Below are 12500 nucleotides of genomic sequence, written 5' to 3'. Positions count from 1 at the left end.
CCCAATCCGTAATTTAATTCTAGACCCACTAGCTTTTGCACACATCTGTAACTATCTTGTTCACTGATATCCATATTGGAAGAAATAATTCTCGGCCTTACTCAGAACGTCTGGGGTATTCGTGACTGAGAAGACGGAATAATCTTGAAACACCGACTCTGGCAATCCAGAGCAAGACCTCTGTTTCTTTTGTTCTTTTTTTTATCAAACATGTCCGTTTAAAAAGCTTTCCTTAGACAGCATATTACAACTGTTACCGTTTCCCATTATAATTTTGTGTGCATGCGGGTATTTTAATCTCAATCTGTTTCAAATGCGTCTATTAACTTAAAGAAATATAAAAACACTTCTTACAGATATCATTAATTTCGTCTTCAAGACTTCTTTGTTCCATGTCAAGTTTGTACAGAATCGCTTGTTGCTGCTCTTTCACTGATGAAATAACGTCTCTAATTTCCATGGCGTTCTTCTGCACTGACCTCGTTTTCGTTTTGTTAATGGGGCCAGTTACATTTTCGCGCAACCAAACTTTCAGGTCTTCACTTCAAGGAAGAAGAGAAAGAATACAACAATGAACAAATGATCAAGGTAAAATGAATACAAAATAGCAAATATATATACATAAAACATATATGAAATAAATGTGTGTGTGTATCTATCTGTCTATCTATCTATCTATCTATCTATCTATCTATCTATCTATCTATCTATCTATCTTTCTACATATATATATATATATAATATTATATTATATTATATGTATGTATGTATTATGTACGTCTTTATGTGAATATATATATATATATATATATATATATATATATATATATATATATATACATATATATATAATTTCCCTGGCGTTCTTCTGCACTGACCTCGTTTTCGTTTTGTTAATGGGGCCAGTTACATTTTCGCGCAAACAAACTTTCAGGTCTTCACTTCAAGGAAGAAGAGAAAGAATACAACAATGAACAAATGATCAAGGTAAAATGAATACAAAATAGCAAATATATATACATAAAACATATATGAAATAAATGTGTGTGTATCTATCTATCTGTCTGTCTATCTATCTATCTATCTATCTATCTATCTATCTATCTATCTATCTATCTATCTATCTTTCTACATATATATATATATATATATATATATATAATATTATATTATATTATATGTATGTATGTATTATGTACGTCTTTATGTGAATATATATATATATATATATATAAAAATAAGGTACTCAGAGATCTGGATAGTTGTACATTTACAGATTTTTATTAATATGTCACATGTTTTTATAAATCATATATTAGCGTTTTCATCTTCTCTAATAGATACTTCTGAAGAATCTATTAGAGTAGATGAAAGCGCTGATATATGATTTATAAAAACATGTGACATACTAATAAAAATCTATAAATGTACAACCATCCAGATCTCTGAGTACCTTATTTTTTCTAATATATAATACCTGTACATCACCTCCAAACCTTCTAATATATATATATATATATATATATATATATATATATATATATATATATATATATATATATATATATATATATATATATATATATATATATATATATATACATATATATATACCACATAAGCACGCACATACATGCATAGACACACAATTGCTGGCTTCGTGCCTATAGTAAAAAGGATTCTTCTTCTTCTTCTTCTTCTTCTTCTTCTTCTTCTTCTTCTTCTTCTTCTTCTTCTTCTTCTTCTTCTTCTTCTTCTGCTCGTGTGTTGAAATGTAAAGATGTAATATCGATGTATTTCCTTTAAATTCTGGATTTTTCTGTGATTCTTCTAATGAAGGCAAAGCAATGTTGGCAAACAAGGAAGTTTGGAAAATTTGAACGGCTTGCTACTTGTATAGAGAAATGACCTAACTTTTAGTAATTTACTTTATGTTTAAAGAAAAAATTGTTCATATTTGGCTGTCCACCCGCCCGTCCGTCTGTCCGTCCATCTTACGTTATTTCAATGCTTTCATAAGACAAGACATTCGTGTAGAATTCGAAAAAAATATTCTATGATGACGTCATTTCTATCATGATTTTTCACGACAAACAATTAAAGAAAGATAAAATCTTTGATATTTTTTCTTTGTTCTATATTTCGTTTGAAAATTTCGATCCAGTTTCACTATGACGTCATAATTTGCCGATTTTCTTTATAAATATGGGGTCGATGATTTTCAAGTATTTTATTTGGCGAAACAATAAAAAAAAATGTGTATTTATATGGAATTCTTCATTGAATTCACAGCTACAACGGAAGGAATAAAAGGCTTGTATTTTATCTTTGGTCAAAGTTTATTTTTTCCTCGTACACCACCGAACAAAGAAATGACTGTGAACATTTCTCTTTCAAATACAATAGAACGTACAATGAAAGAAAAAAAGATAAAGACAGCGAAATGTGAAGAAGAACGAGAAAAGTCATGAAAATATACCAGATTTATTAAAAACTCCAGCCAGAAAAACCTGTTTCAGATTATTCAATGTAGTCGCTTTACCCTTTTGAAACTACATAATTTTGTGTTGGACAATGTATTTTACAAAAACTTTAAGTAAAGCATAATTCTGCTGTTTTTTTAGATGATTATTTTAAAATTTCTTTAATGAAAAATTCCTTAACGAAAGTAAAAATAATTCACTCAAATTTATCATTAACCACTTTGTTTATGTATGAGGAAGTTTGGACTCATGTATTTCACAGGAATGTTATGCTAATTTTGTGGACAATATTATTATTAAAAAAACTTTCCTTTGACACTCATCATCTGCCACAAATATTACTGACATTTACCAAATCCGCTTACAAGGCTTTGGTCGGGCAGGAGGCTAAAGCAGAAGACATTTGCCCACGTAGCAGGACTGAACCCGGAACCCTGTAGCTGGGAAGCAAACTTCTTATTACTCAGCCACACCTGCGTTTTATTACCACGACCACGCCAACTTCGCTTAAATCAATCCTAAGCTGTCGTCGATAACTTCCTGTCCTGTCCCTCTTAAAATTAGATCAAACTAATTTAAGCTAAATTGTTTTAAGTGCTTTCGCTCAATAAACACTCACACCGCCCGGTCTGGGAATCGCAACTGCAATGCTATGACCTCGAGTCCGCTGCCCTAACCACTGGGCCATTGCGCTTCCACGATGAACTAATAAACCTATTCTTCCAAGCTATTATTTATCGCTGTGTTCACTGCGAGGTACGCCATTCAAATTATATATTCACATACGTCTCTTTGCTTCGATATTTGTATTTTAATGAATTCGTTGATTTTCCTCTTCACTGCATTAAGTATGGCGGCACTAACTTGACTGTTATTTTTAGTGCAGATAGCGTAACCCAGACATTAAATTAAAATTTATTTGCCGATAAAATAAACTAAATTAAACCGGATTAGACTAGATTAAAACTAAATTAAGACTAAATTACAACTAGATGCAAATCTAAATTAAAATTAACTACATTAATTGAAAGTGGATAAGAAATTAATTTTAAAAAAAAATGTTTTTATACAAAATTGAAACTATTAATGAAATCTAATCGAAATTCAGTCTAAAAATAAAATTTTAAAATTTCAATCGATATCAAATTTAAGTTGTTTTTTGTTTTCGTAAAAAAGATATTGATTTCTTACATCAGTATAAAGTTTGGTAAACAAACTAGCAAACAAAATTTCTCTTGGCTTGGGTGTAGAAAGAATAAGTGAAGAATAATAATTTCTACTGTAGGCATGGGCCTGAAATTTTGGGAGAGGGTTTAAGTCGATGATATCGACCCCAGTACACAACTGGTACTTATTTTATCGAACCCCGAAGGGATGAAAGGTACAGTTGATCTTAGCAGAATTTGAACTCAGAACGTATAGACGGAAGAAATACCACTAAGCATTTTGCCTGGCACGCTTAACGATTCTGCCAGCTCACCACCGTTTTATAATAACCTTTTCTACTCTAGGCACAAGGCCCGAAATATTAGGGGAGGGGGCAGTCGATTAGATCAACCTCAGTACGTAACTGGTACTTAATTTATTGACCCCGAAAAGATGAAAGGCAAAGTCAACCTCGGCGGAATTTGAACTCAGAACCTTCAGAACCAGACAAATCACTTCCTACTTCTATCCGTTCTGTCTACATATATACATGTGTGTGTGTATGTATGTATGTGTGCGTAGTTCTGTATATATATATATATATATATATATATATATATATATATATATATATGTATGTATGTATGTATGTTTATGTATGTATGTATGTATGTATGTATATACGTATGCATATATATGTGTATATAGATATGTGTATATATGCGTATGTATATATATATATATATGTGCGTGTGCGTATGTGTACATATATGTGTGTATATATATATGCGTAAGTATATATATATATGTGTGTGTCTGTGTGCGTATTTATGTATGTATCTATATGAATGTATACACACACACACACATCGTCACAGTGGCCCTTTTTGTTTCCTGTTTTTTCTTTTTCTTTTTCTTCCGTTTGACCCTTGTCTTTGTTTCGTCCCTTTGTTCTCGGCTCTTGTGTTTCCTTTACGACGCCTAGCAACGCTTTAAGCCAACATTCGTTAATGGCTCCAAACCATTTTAAGTTTATTTTCTGACAATTCAATTGATATTTACCAAGTAAATATTATCTTCTTCTTATTTCAACATTACCCACCCTGCTCCCTCCACACTCCGTCTCCCTCGGTGCTTATCTTCCCACCACCACCACCACCATCAATTACCATCATCATCACCACCACCACCACCACCACCACCGCCACCACCGCCACCACCGCTACCACCATCATCACGCCCACCACCAGAATCCCCATTATCACCACCACCACCAGCAGCATCACCATTATCACCACCACCACCACCACCACCACCACCACCATCACTGCCACTATCATCCTCACAACCATCATCATCACCGCCACAACCACCACCGCCGCCGCCACTACCACTAAAACCATCACCAACACCAACACTACCATCATCGTCACGAGCACCAACAGTACCGCCATTATTACCATGTGTATGTTTGTGTATCTGTGTTTGTCCCCCACCCCACCCCAGCATCGCTTGACAACCGATACTGGTGTGCTTACGTCCCCGTCACTTAGCGGTTCGGCAAAAAGAGACCGATAGAATAATTACTAGGCTTACAAAGAATAAGTCCTGGAGTCGATTTGCTCCACTAAAAAGGTGGTGCTCCAGCATGGCCGCAGTCAAATGACTGAAATAAGTAAAAGAGTAAAAGAGTAGGCGACTAAGTTGCATAATACCTTTTAATCCGGCACAGTAAATTTTCGCTCAACATGCACCCTTCCCTCCACACACACACACAAAATATTTCAAAAGTTTCCGTGAGAATTATGTCGGATTTGAAATCCTTTCAGCTGGCACGTCACTGGGTTAGGAAAATTGCCAGGGCGGCTGCAGCTGTTGCTTCTGATATTAGAGGAACTGCTGGTGCTGCTGGTGCTGCTGCTGCTGCTGCTGCTGCTGCTGCTGCTGAGGGTGCAGAGATTTTCGCGCCAATATTTGTCGGATTTAGTAAGCGTTTGACAGGTTTTTTCAAAAACTGTCTTTTAGACGTAAGATTAAAGAGCTAAGAAAGAATGACTTCACGGCAAAGGTCAAAGCTCTTTGGTATTTATAAATCTATAAATATCGACATCTACAAAAGTGCATGGGTGCGGGGTGGGGGTCATGATGTGTGTGTGTGTGTGTGTGTGTGTGTGTGTGCGTGCGGAGACACAGGCGTGTTTATATTCACGTGGACTTATATATCTATACCTCCTCATCATTTTCTTTCTATCTGTTTGTATGCATACATACATACATCTGTACATATAAATATATATATATATATCATCTATCCTCGTGTTATATTATTTTTAAACATATATATATGTGTGTGTGCGTATGCATACACATATACATATGTATATATATATATATAAATATATATATATATATATACACACATATATATATATATATACATACCATCATATATATATACATATATATACATACACATATATATATACATACACATATATACCATCATATATATATGCATATGCATATACATAGACACGTATATATATATATATATATATATATATATATGTGTGTGTGTGTGTGTATATATATACATATATATATATACACATATATATATGTATATATATATCATATACATGTATGCATATATATATATGCATATATATATACATGCATATATATTCATATATACATACATTCATATAACTATAACATACATACATATATATATATACATGCAAATGTATATATATACATGTATATATACATATATATACATATATGTATATATACATATATATACATATATATATTTATATACATATCTATATATATATAGATACTTGTGTGTGTGTGTGTGTGTGTGTGTGTGTGTGTGTGTGTGTGTGTGTGTGTGTGTGCTTATACTCACACACACACACACACACACATACAATGCATACTTATAAATTTAATTTTGAAAACAATATCTGCTACTCACTATAAATTCCATACTGGTGTCACTGTTTGGTCTTTAAAAGTTACCATTCCTTTGTTGTATTCCGATTTGATGTTTTCAATTTCTTTGTAAACGAATTGTGTTGGCGAAGAATCTTGTAAGTTCTCTGTGATCAGACGTGCTAAATCCGTTTCTACAGAATGACGCTGATCTTTTAGTTTCAGTAATTCTTTGTTCCATGCCAGTTGATGCTGTCGGTTCGTGTTGACTTCCTTGGTCTGCAGATTCTTGTGCTTCAAACGTTGCATGTGGATGAGGGAACCGTTTGCGGCAAGTTTCTTTTCCAGAACATCTGACAGCAATTCGTCGTAATTTACGGCACCATATTTGTTGCTTCCTAAACCCGATGCCATTCTGGTAATCAAGCCTGGTTAAAAGACATTGTATATATATATATATAATAATAATAATAATAATAATAATAATAATAATAATAATAATAATAATAATAATAATAATAATAATAATAATAATAACAACAGAAAATTGCACTACTGGGCACTGCACACATCCTACGCAAAACACTTTCAATACAGTAACCATAAGAGCATCACAGCAAACCACAGCACATACCCAAGGCACACAGAGCTGTGCTCGGTAGTGAAGTGAAAGCACGTATTAAAAATAAAACTACTGAACAATAATAATAATAATAATATAAATATATAGATATATGCATATATCCATACATATATATATACATGCCTACATCTATATGTATACATACATGCATATATGGGTACAGGACATCAAAAAAGCGTTAAACACAATGAGAAACGAAAAACGAAAACATAAAAACGAAAACAGAAAATGAACGTTTTTCGAACAACGGAAAAAACCCAGAGAAACGAGACATGCAACATAAAGAGTATATCCCTTCGTCTGTTATCTCTGTCCATCTACTCCGTGTTTCGAACAAACACACACACGTGTGTGCGCGCGCGTGTGTGTGTGCAGTTTATATTTTGGAGACAGGTGTTCTACGTATATAGAAAGACTTCGAAGTGCTCAAGAGATTAGAACTTCAGTCGTTATATAAGTAAAGCAACGACAAAACAAACTAGGTACGTCTATTAACACATAAAGATACCTCTAATTGAAAAGAATAACGTAAATGTGTGTGAATATTAAGAATACACAGTCCAACTTACATAAAAAAACGATATCACAAATAAGATAAGTAGAGTTTTAAAAGTCCTACTACCGTTTCGGATGGAGTGGGAGCTTTGTGGTCCTGGTGTATGACAGATATTAGGATCCATTATTGGATAACATCACCTACTTTTCCAACGGAAATTTTTTTTCTATTAAAACATTTTACATTTGAAATGATGGCATGAATCTGTCCACCAAGTCACCTGAAACGGCCGTAGGACTTTTAAAACTCTACCTATTTTATTCGTGATTATTTTTTATGTAAGCTGCATTATGCATTCTTAATGTGTGTGTGTGTGTGTGTGTGTGTGTGTGTGTGTGTGTGTGTGTGTGTGTGTGTTTGCCTGTGAGTGTGTGTCAGCGTATCTATCAATTTATCTTTGTTTCTATACCCCTTCTCTCTCTGTATTTATTTAGATGCTTGTGTGTGTGTGTTTGTGCGTTTGTATGTGTGTGTGTGCGTGAGTGTGAATGTATACGTGGTCGTGTGCGAGCGATTCTAATCATATGTGTATACAGATGAAGCGAGAAACCGTGTGAAATTCGAACCACTGTTTTCCTATTTTTCCTCAGTCCACAAAGACGACCTAATATATTTCCATTTGAGGAAGCATCCACATGAAAAAAAAAAAAAATTATTAACGCCTACTCGAATAATGTCCGACAAATCTGCACTGGCTGGCTCATTTACTGCCAAAGCTGCAGTTTGCCTGCCAAATGGATTCTAGAATCGTCTGAGCCGACATTTATTTAGAGGCGAGAAAATTCAACTTAAAGCAGACCTGTCGCACCTTTATTTAGGTCATGTTATTTAGTATTATGTTGTTCTATTACGTCTCTCGCCTATTCTGGAAAACTTACCGTAACCGGATAGCTTGAACTTCATAGCGGATACGTGTCAATCATTTTCCCTATCAGTTATTCTTTCAGCTTGCTTATTTTGCTTCTGTTCACAGGCTTTACTCAGTAGTTACTATTCAACGAATATTCATGACACGCATTGATCTACATGCTCTGTACCACTTGCATAATAACCATTCATTGAACACACATATGTAAAAATAGTGCGGAGGTTATTAAAACATTTGAAAATTCAGAAAATCTTCGTGAAGTCATTGTCAATACACGTGACCCAAAAACCTCCTTAGTTGTCAGAACAGACAAAAGAAGAGACAAAGTTTAAAAAATACATTACACTAAATACACTAAACGGATATATTTTAGCCTGTAAGCTAATGAAGTTCAGAACATAATTTCTTATTTCCTTGTCATTTGTTGAATTAACACACGCGCACGCACACGCACACCAGTGTGTTTTTGTCTGTGTGTCTGATTACAAGATATATCGAGAAAAAGAAATATATTCTTTCCTTTTATTCTTTTATTTGTTTCAGTCATTTGACTGCGGCCATGCTGGAGCACCGCGTTTAGTCGAACAAATCGACCCCAGGACTTATTCTTTGTAAGCATAGTACTAATTCTATCGTCCTCTTTTGCCGAACCGTTAAGTGACGGGACGTAAACACACTAGCATCGGTTGTCAAGCGATGTTGGGGTACAAACACAGACACACAAACTTATACATACACACACACACACACATACACACACACACACACACACACAAACACACACACACACACACACAAACACACACACACACACACACAAACACACACACACAAACACACATATATATGACGGGATTCTTTCAGTTTCCGTCTACTAAATCTACTCACAAGGCTTTGGTCGGCCCGAGGCTATAGTAGAAGAGACTTGCCCAAGGTGCCACGCAGTGGAACTGAACCCGGAACCACTGGTAAGCAAGCTACTTACCACACAGCCACTCCTCTACAGAGAGGCAGAGAGAGAGAGAGAGAGAGCGAGCGAGAGAGAGAGAGAGAGAGAGAGAGAGAGAGAGAGAGAGAGAGAGAGAAACAGACAGACAGACAGACAGAGGAAATCAGGACTGATTGTGATTAAGTGACAAGCAAATATGTGAATATGTCTAAAATTACCTGCATTGTCTTCTTTACGAGTGGTATCAAACATATTTGCGTTGGTATCTCGGTCGTGTTATGTATGTAAGTTGATACACTGCTTCAGAAAGACTGCGGTCATATTAATTCACGTCATCAATCAGATTATCCTAGAAATAACATAAAGCATATTAAATTATCATCAGTGGAAATACGTACGTTTCTGTTTACAAAGACAGACAGACAGTAAATGCTCCGGGTATTTGTGAACCTAACTTTAAGGAGTTCATAGATGGAAGACGTCCAAATGTGATGGTATGTGGCGTACACTAAAGTTCGACCTTTTTGTTACTATTTTTCAATGAAAATACGCTGCTTTTGTTTTATCAACTTTGGAAAAATCTTTTACTCTTTTATATTTGTACCTGTTTCAGTCACTAGACTGTGGCCATGCTGGGGCACCGCCTTGAGGGATTTTAGCTGAACTAATCGACCCCAGGACTTATTTTCATTTTTTTTAATGCTTGGTATTCATTTTATCAGTCTCTAAGTTAAGCGGACGTAAACACACCAACACCGGTTGTCAAGCGATGAATAATTTGGTAAAATAATTTTTTTCATTATTACGCTGGTGTTTCGAACATAATAAATTAATATAAAATCTTGATTGAAGTTTTAAATCTAAATTATTTTTAAACAAGACTTTTCTGTCAGACACCGTCACTGTTGAGCTGATATCAAAGAGCCAAACCATCTTATTTTTTTCTTTAGACGTATCGACAGCATCAGCATGGTGATACAAAAAACGAAAAAGCATGACAGACACGTCGATTTGGCCACCAGCCATGATGACTCTAATCACCAGCTTCTTGAACGTTGCTCGGTCCTTTGTGTTTAAGATCGGGAAAGAGCAGGAAGTTTTTTTTTTTGTGCGTAAACGTGTCATCGGTGACCAAAAGAAAGAGCCATTCTTAGAAAGGTCAAATTTCTCAAGTAAGTCCAAGGTAAGCCACTCAATGGGTCTCATCGGTGACCAAAAGAAAGAGCCATTCTTAGAAAGGTCAAATTCCTCAAGTAAGTCCAAGGTAAGCCACTCAATGGGTCTCATCGGTGACCAAAAGAAAGAGCCATTCTTAGAAAGGTCAAATTCCTCAAGTAAGTCCAAGGTAAGCCACTCAATGGGTCTCATCGGTGACCAAAAGAAAGAGCCATTCTTAGAAAGGTCAAATTCCTCAAGTAAGTCCAAGGTAAGCCACTCAATGGGTCTCTGATCAGCTCGAGTCGAAGTCCACTATCTCATGTATGGCGCACGCAGACATCTAGCAAAAGTCATTCTGGAATGAGAATAAATTAATAGTAAGATGTGTTCATGTGATCCCCGAGCCTCAGAATCATGTGGTTCTTCTGCTCTCCTGATTTGATCGCCTTGAACTCTTATGACGTTGTTGTGCCATCAGGAAGCCTGAGTAGAGTCGGTAGCTGCCCACATACGATAGTGAGGCGCCATCATTGGCCATGTGGGCGACATGCATAAGATGTACTGGGTCATGAAATGTAATGACTTTCGTAGCCTCATCGGGGGCATCATTGGATTTGAAGACGTCCTTCTTGAAAGCCATGTTTCTTTGGTGCGCCTAACCGAGTCTGTGCATCATTTATGCATATACATGCATTCATAATTATGCAGATATGTGTATATATATATGTGTGGTGGTGGTGGTGGTGGTGGTGGTGGTGGTGAGTATAGGTGTGTGTGGGTGTATGATGAAAAAGAAAAAGATAGATAGGTGCGTAGGTAACGTGTACATAGAGAGAGATAGAAAGATAGATAGAAAGAAAGAGAGCGAGAGAGAGAGAGAGTGCGAGCGATAGATGTTTAAATTTACATAAATATCCTTACTACAGCAGTAGAATATGTATGTATGTATGTATGTATGTATGTATGTATGTATGTATATGTATGTCTTCTGCAATTTTATTTTTGGATCTTCTATATATATGAAGAATTTTCCTCCGTCTGGCTGTTTTTCTCTCTAGTAAACGGAAAGTTGCATTATGGAACAGTCATTTTAACGAGATATTTTTTATTTATTTATCACCCGATGAGATACGTCTGCACCACCGGATACTCCTGAACCAGTTTTTTCTGTGTGTCCCACAAGAGGAATCGATGCTAGATGTGTCGAAACAATTGATGTGATTAATAATATATATTCTCGTATATTCCATCTTCTGTCTTCCATTTGTTATTTATTTTGTGTTTGCATGTTAGTGTGAACGTGTACATGTACGTACATATGTCTGTCTGTATGTATGCACAAATATTTATCTGAATTTGTATCTACATGTGTGTAGGGGAGGCGCATGCGTATGTGTTTGTGTGGGCGAGCGCATTCTCATGGGTTTTGCGCAGATGCGCTTCTACTTTTATCGCATTCGGAAGAATGAAAACCAAGGAGACATGATTTCTGCCTCGGCACCAACTCAACTGCCCATTGACTTCACCGTATATATACATAACGAATAATTAATAACCAATATGGACATGTAATGTCATATTTATTCTTCCAATGTCTATTGTGCAAATTTGATGTCTTTTGTGCTGAGCATTGCAGCCTGTAGACGAAATGGCTATAAAGTGAAATGGAATGGCGAATATTGGGGTTGTTGTCTGCTTACGTTTATTTACTCTATGGTAACCCAAATGAAAGGAAAATTGCATTTCCGCCATATTGT

The 12500-nt window shown here is 35.5% G+C and overlaps 1 protein-coding gene across 4 annotated transcripts in view; it reads right to left on the bottom strand.

Moving 5' to 3' along the window:
• LOC149131980 (coiled-coil domain-containing protein 148-like) overlaps positions 1 to 9955 on the bottom strand; it is a 49181-nt gene extending 39226 nt beyond the window's left edge. For all 4 annotated transcript variants that reach the window (XM_089365690.1, XM_089365691.1, XM_089365692.1 and 1 more), the window contains exons 1-3: positions 9804 to 9955; positions 6613 to 6997; positions 355 to 542 (exon numbers count right to left, since the gene is read on the bottom strand). In XM_089365690.1, the coding sequence (XP_089221816.1) occupies positions 355 to 542; positions 6613 to 6997; positions 9804 to 9837 (607 nt within the window). In that variant the 5' untranslated portion in view covers positions 9838 to 9955. The remainder of the gene's footprint in view (positions 1 to 354; positions 543 to 6612; positions 6998 to 9803) is intronic.
• Between the last annotated feature and the right edge of the window lie 2545 nt (positions 9956 to 12500).

This window comes from Octopus bimaculoides, chromosome 18 (genome assembly GCF_046866305.1).
Source record: "Octopus bimaculoides isolate indiv1 chromosome 18, ASM4686630v1, whole genome shotgun sequence".
Taxonomy (NCBI): Eukaryota; Metazoa; Mollusca; class Cephalopoda; order Octopoda; family Octopodidae; genus Octopus; species Octopus bimaculoides.
Note: the sequence above shows the minus strand (reverse complement) of the source record. Positions and strands in the feature narration are given on the sequence as shown.